The 7,134-nt window shown below is 49.2% G+C and overlaps 1 protein-coding gene across 1 annotated transcript; it reads right to left on the bottom strand.

Annotated features, from left to right (window-relative positions):
• Positions 1 to 780: 780 nt before the first annotated feature.
• On the bottom strand, positions 781 to 6,580 carry LOC104069399 (dihydropyrimidinase-related protein 4; the record flags this gene model as incomplete). The annotated part of the gene is made up of 6 exons (XM_009578044.1): positions 781 to 960; positions 2,129 to 2,299; positions 3,366 to 3,507; positions 5,422 to 5,578; positions 6,283 to 6,403; positions 6,512 to 6,580. Coding segments are annotated over 6 exons (840 nt in total), but the record flags the coding sequence as incomplete, so codon positions are not given.
• Between the last annotated feature and the right edge of the window lie 554 nt (positions 6,581 to 7,134).

Below are 7,134 nucleotides of genomic sequence, written 5' to 3'. Positions count from 1 at the left end.
GGAGACCCGGCCTCCTGCAGGGCCCTGGCAGCTCCCAGCCATCCCACAGGGCCCTGGCAGCTCCCATCCCCATCCCACCCTGACCCCAGAGGCACCCCCAGGCACCCCGAGGCACCCCAGGAGCTGGGGGTTACTGCTGCAGCTGCCTCTGCAGGTAACTTGGGGTTAATGATTTCTGCTCTACCTTCATCCACAATGCATAATGAAAATGTCCAAAATAACACAAGGAAAAAGAAAGGAGGGCAGAGCTGTTAAGAGGCTCATTTCTCCTTCATATCTCGTAAAAAAGCTGTGCTAGCACACTGAAGGATTTATCTTATTGTATTTCCAGCAGCTACCGAACGCTACATCCATTAGTCTTTGGCAGATGCGAGGCAGATAATACTGGTAATGTACTGGTAATACAGTAACATAAACTTTTCCAATACAGGTAGGAGAGGAATTCCTCCCTTCGACCTCAATGCAGAATAAACAAAACCAGATTTGCTAGACATCATATTTTTGCTTTACAACTTTATAATAAGCAAATAATACTAGTAATACTAGTATTATTAATTATAATACTAAAATAAGCATTATTGATTAATGTGCCAAGCCACACACCAAAGCAGTTACATGACAACATTACAAATTTCCAAGGCCTAAGAAGAAATAATATTAATAATATTCTTGTTTCTGTTGCTTATTCCATCAGGAAGCTTACTATAACAGCGACTGCAATACAACAATGCAGAGATCACAACGAAAATACGGGATTATTGCAAATAAAATTCTCCTTACCCTGTTTCTTGCCTTTATCCTTTTATAAACAAAATCAGGGAATGTCTTTCTAGGAATGAAGCGACCTGACCCCTGGGTGACAAACAGGTTTCCATCTTCAAGAACCACTCTTCCTTGACTTATGACCACGGTAGGAACCCCGTGGCACTCTGTGCCTTCAAATATGTTGTACTCCACGTTCTGGAAAGACCAAACCAAGATATTCAATATGTTTAAGATTTAAGAAGAGAAGGTGACAGTCTAGCCAACTATACCCCCCCACCCCATTTTTGTACACTGCTCCTCATGCACAGTGAGTTGTACTTAACTAACCCTTTACATTTCAGATAATAAGGTTCTTCTAATTGGATGGACTAAAGCAAACTGGAATGGAGAAGCTAAACCTCAAAACACTCAGTACTTGCCCAGAAGACATGCAGCACTCCTGGAGCAAACCAGACTTTTACTATATGCGAACAATTAATTCTCTCTAAGCCCCAGAAGAGCTCTGCTTAAGTTCTCCATTTGGGGACAGAAGTTCTTGTCGTTTCTTCCAAGTCACTGCAAGTCTTCTACCAAAACAGGTATGGAAAGTCAGGTCTGTTTTGTGAGAAATGTAAAAATCGTGCCACTTTCTTCAAATGCTCCCATTATTATCACTAACAAACTATGAAAAAAATAAACTTTTCTGGACCAAAAAATAACGTATTCCTCTTTTTTAAAGAAAAGACATTAATATTTCGATCATAATGATAATTTTCTTCAACAAAAAACATTTTGGTGAAAAAACCCACATGGGTCAAAATGTTTCTACATTAACTTCAGTCAGCTCTGTTGCCAACATTCCTCACACCACCTCAGCCCTCTCTCTCTTTCAACTGCAGCTTTCTGCCTGAGGCTCATGGTAGAAATGAGTTTGGGGATGTCCACGGCCTGAAAAACCCCGGCTAAAATGCCATTAAGATGCACCCAAATCTCTCCTGAGTGACCCCTATGGAGCCGGCGCAGGAATGGGTCTGGCTCTTCAGGAAGGATGCCGATATGTTAAACAGATATAAAGCTGATACAAAACAAGTTCAGCACTTACAGGTCCACAGCAAACACACTGATCTTAAAATTCCTGTACCAGACGCAGACTGTCTCAGAGTAGTCACTGCTGCTCAGTTACAATCCTACCCTTTACAGTAGCCAAAGGATATTTTCATTTGCTTGTATTTTTAAAAGCAAATGCAAGGTCCTTCATCACTTTATCCACATAAACAGCTCCTCCCTTGCTGAATGATCTGATCTTTCTGATCTGAAGAAATATCTTGCTTTGCTCTTCTGACTCCAAAACCAGCCCAAGAAAATAATTTAAGAAATATTTTACCAGATTGTGGGTTTTTGCCGAGATGATTTTAGTAGCCTTGGGGTTCCACAAAACCAAGTCCGCATCAGCGCCCACAGCGACGCGCCCCTTCCTGGGGTAGCAGTTGAAGATCTTGGCAGCATTGGTGCTGGTCACCGCTACAAAATCGTTCTCGTCCATCTTCCCGGAGACCTGGGAAACAGGAGGAAGGAAGGAGCATCCCCGGAGACGCGCCCTGCTCCCAGCAGCGGGCAGCAGCCCCGGCCCCGAGGCCGGTCCCGCGCTCTCCCACCAGCAGGAACGAGGCACCAGGAGAAGAAATCGCAGGATCCAACCCCATGACCGTGCGGCGTGAGGATCCACACTCCGACAGGGCTGCAATTGCGGGGAAATGGGAGACGTGAGGGGCTGAGCCCTGTCAATAGATGGGTTTTATTTTTCCTGGACTCTGTGAAATTTAAGATCTCTGAAAAACAAGACCTTCACTGGTAGGCTCCAACTCCCTGTACGTTCACTAAAGATGGTTTCAGTAAAGACTGGAAATGAACACAAATAGTGCCATTTATCATCCTTCTTTATTATCTTAAGATAAATTCTATTTATCTTTGTTCAAAGCCTAGCTAAGACAGAGACTTCAGGGTGGCTTGGTTCCCAAGCTCCTGGGAGTCCGCCCAGAGATGTCTGCTCCGTGGGATGCAGGCTCGAGCCTCCCAGGGACGCTCCTTGGGAGGGCAGGGTGCACCCGTGTGCAGGGACACGGGGCTCGGTCCCACCAGCCAGACGCTTGTGTACCGCGGCTCTCCCTGGGCAGCTCCTCTGCCCGGCAGACAGGGAGCTGCCACGGGAACCCGTCCCCTCCGGTGGGGCCGGGGGCGACCGGGCAGCTGGCAGGCACGGCCATGGCCACCAAGGGAGAGACGTCCTGTCCCCATCCACCTCCCCAGGCCTCCTGCAAGCACGGGGAAGAGGAATGTCATGTCTTCCCTTAGGAAAACGCGTTGGAGAGACCTTCTCTTGTGACTGTGAGTGAGAGCGGGGTGGATGAGCCCCGCACCGAGGCCTTTGAAGCCACTTTGAAGGCATTCGAGTGTCACATTTTCTCTCATTAGCAAGCTCCTCTGAAGTAGCAGTCTAGACAATGTCACACCTCCTGGCTCGTCTGAATTAACGAGGATGCTGACATCGCCTAGCACAAGCACTGCTCACGTGCGCTTGCATCCACAGCTTGGCAAGGAATCAGCGTTATTTTAGTACCTACCACACACTTTTCCCAAATTATCGACATCCGCTCTTCGATGCCGTTGGTTCCCTCGGGGATGAGGGTGAAGTTGTCCTTCCCCACTGCCTTCTGCGCGGTGGTGAAGGTGCAGTGAGCGCTGCCTGCAACCTGCAGGTCCCCGCTAGGAAAGCACAGCAGAGGGTCAGAGCAGGCACAACCACCTCCTCCCCGCCCTCTGACACCGCGGCTCTCGGCCGGCGAAAGCCACCCTCGCCTGGAAGACCGCGTGTGGCACTAACGGCTGGTGGGCTTCGTGCTCCGTCTGTTTGGTACAGACTGGTTTCACCAACCAAGTCTGTAAAGGCAGGCGACTTACGACCCGTAAACCCCACAGGAAGTCAAGTTAAAAGGCAATTTTTACAGGTACACAGAGGCATCTCACTCTATTCATTTATAGTAGAATTAAGCACTGGAATCATCTAAAAGATGCAGCAGTCTCATAATACTATTTATATTTTCTCCTAAACTGGCCATTATTTTTACTATTTAAGCCAACATTTTAATCTTTGCACCTTCCTTTTGAACCTCAAGTTCTTTTAAAACAAGGATATGGTTAAATAAAACAAGATCCTGGATAAATCCAAATGTTAGGTACTATCGTATACTGCAGCGGGAGGAACTGGACCCATGCTGGCGGGCAGGGCACGGCAGGGCAAGAAGAGAACTGAGCATGTGTAGCTTGGCGAGCCTGGGAGCACGCCTCCAGACATGTCAAAGCTGTGCTAGCCTGAACTATGCTTGTATTCTACTGCCTCTTTTAAGAAAACATTACATGTATTGAGATATCTTTACATACTACGTAAAATATACTAACATGAAACACTTTTGTTAACAACTATATATCCTTCTAGGAAAAAAAATCACATTTCAGGGAATTCTAAGAAAAGTTTATTTCTTCTTTAAAATATATATTGCATGCAATTTTTTTACAATTATCTGTATCCATAAATGTCTCACTTAAAAATTCTTCATGCATTACTTCTGGACCTGATTCTTCTAACTCCACCCATACCGAACTGCAGTTAATGCAGTGAAGATGCTAGGGCCGAGCTGTAGGCACCTGAATGCAAACCCCGCCCTGTGAATGAATCCCCACTTCTACTGACTGCTTTCTGCACGGCGGCAGTGACAAATTTGGTGCCTATTTGCTGTGAAATGTGGAACCCTGGCCCGTGGCAAAGCTCCAGCCGTGATTAACAGCCTGGCGGCTGCGTCCCTGCATACAGCCCCAGCACACGGGTGTTCGTACTTCCCTGCCCGCCCTGGGCTGCCAGCCCCCGCTTGCTCCGTGCACGGCTCCAGAGACGCTCCTGCCGGCCCCGGGGCTTTGCTGCGTAACTCAACACATCGAAACAGCTCCACGTGGTGACATGCCCTAAAAGCTTGTTTCACACATTTTAAAATCTTGCAAATGCCCAACACTGCTTCTGATAAAATCCTTCTTTTTGCTTTAATGCTAAGGCAGCACAGGAGGGTTTCCCCAGGACACAGAGCAGCAGAGCGGCAGCGACGGCCGTCCCTCCCGCGCTGGGGTGTCCTGGCCACCCCGCGGGACGCTGCGCCCCCCCCGGCTCCGGTTCGGGAAGAGGAGCCGGGCATGGGAGCCTGGTTTTTACACAGGAAATCTGGTAACTATTACCTGGCTTCATCAAAGCGTAATTTAGACTCTTTTTGAAAGAGTCACCTGGCTCCTTGCTCAAAAACCCGGAGAATTATTCTTTTGATATGGAAAAGTGCAACAATTGATAGATTATTTTTCCGACTCTGATTATAATATCAAGGGGACGGCTGAATCGCACGCCAGCCTTTGCTGCGCTGCTGCACCCTACAGTGCCCAGGTATGGGAGAAGGCTGGAGGTGCCCCCAGGAACAGGGAGGCTGTCACCCACCGGCGAAAGGGGATCAGGGGTGCAGCCCCCCCGGCCAGCCCCCGCTCTGCAGGCGATGCTGTCACTGCCAATGGCATTCGAACAAATGCAGGCGGGATGCAAAGACGACAGACACGCTCAGGCATCCGTGCCGACACGGAACTCACCAGGACAAGAGGGAGGTGAGATGATCCGGCGTGGTGGGGTCTGGGCTGATGGGGGGAGAGGTGACGAAGGCTGCGGCTTTGGCCCAGTTTTTACTCCAGTAGTGCGACCCGTCGGTGCCCAGGCTGGCGGTAATGGGCTCCCCATACACCACCGTGCCTACGAGCAATCAATTAATGAGTGCAAACACGCCGCACGCGCTGCAGCCTCTTTTCACACAGTGCGGACAACTACTGCGGTTAACAATACAAGACGGTTTCACTTCTTTTCAGTGTTCTTAGTATTTCAGCTTTTCAAATTCACATTAATCCCTCAGATTATCTCATTTGACTGGGAAATGCTGTCAAAACAAGTTCTGAACCCATCTATTTTCTCCTTAGACCAGACATACATTCGTATCTGCAAACCATCACGCCTTCCTCTAAATCAAAGCAGAGTCTCCTGGTCGGGGGCAGAGGTGGCTGCGGACCCCCGCCTGTCCCTGGGCATGGCTTTCTGTCTTGCTCCCTGCAGGATTGCTTCCAGCTCTTCCCACTCTACCCCCAGTTTGAATTTGGAGCTTGCTCCAGATCCATTTTTCGTTTAGTTCGCAACAAATGATTGCTAGTGAATTATTTCCTTTTTTTCAGCTGCGTCTACTGAGATTCAGGTGTCAAAGCTTCAAGCACATCTCCTCAAATCTCTCCAGCTCAGAGCAATTAGCTCTGGCAGACTCTGAAGAAAAGCCAACACCAAGTTTTAGCACCCTTAAGCTGTGAGAGAACTTGGGTGATAACGAGTTCTTAAACCTTGCAGCTAGAATGATATTCCTGGACATATTTAAATAGGCTCAATTAGCATGGAAATATGAAACAACGCTTTACCTTTTCTCTTTGCTTGAGCTAACACATCTGCTGCACCTCTGCTCATTATTTTGGTGATGTACAAGGGGCAGTTGGCTTGTTTCGCGATGGTAATTGCACGGTACACCGCCTCCGCCTCCACCTGCGGACACCAGAACAGAGGCAGAAGCTGTCTCTGGGCACCTCTGCTACAGCCGCGGCGGCTGTTCTAAAGCCCCGGGTAGTTCTGCTGAAGGACTGGAGACGTTACCTCCTCGGGGCGGCTGAGGACGTGCCCTTCTGGCCCGGTAATCCCAAGTTCTAGCAGCCTCTTTTGCTCCTAGGTGGACAAAGATGAACACAGGAGCAGTCAGTGACGTGAACAGCCTGTCCAAAGGAATGCGGGACACAAAACACCTTTTCAGAAGTATCGGAAGGATGATGGAAATTCAGGAATATGACTAGGCGATACCACTTATACCTGTGACACTCCATAAACTGCTGCAGCTACTTCCTAGTAGACCCACCTCATGCTGCAGGACTGGGAACTGCTGTGTCCCAGTGGTACCTTTGGACCTTCCCCACTCTTCAAACCCAGCTGTATTTCTGGAGGATGTGCGATTTTAACCCCGTCACTGCCACTCTAAGGCTGTGCTAGACATGATGCACGGAAATGAACAGATGTTCCCCCCGGACCTGTGGCTGATGAAGCTGCCCCGAGAAGCCACGGAGGACGCAGAGACAGCACGCGAGACTGGCAGCAGGTGCCACCTCTCCAGAGCTTCGCCCGGCAAGTCACACAGCCTGGCCACGCGCACTCCCCGTCCCCGGCGCGCTTCGCCGTGCCGCTGCGGGGACGTGGCTCAGAGGAAAGGCGGCTGCTGCTGCTCGCCC

Source organism: Fulmarus glacialis, unplaced genomic scaffold (genome assembly GCF_000690835.1).
Source record: "Fulmarus glacialis isolate BGI_N327 unplaced genomic scaffold, ASM69083v1 scaffold36345, whole genome shotgun sequence".
NCBI lineage: Eukaryota > Metazoa > Chordata > Aves > Procellariiformes > Procellariidae > Fulmarus > Fulmarus glacialis.
Note: the sequence above shows the minus strand (reverse complement) of the source record. Positions and strands in the feature narration are given on the sequence as shown.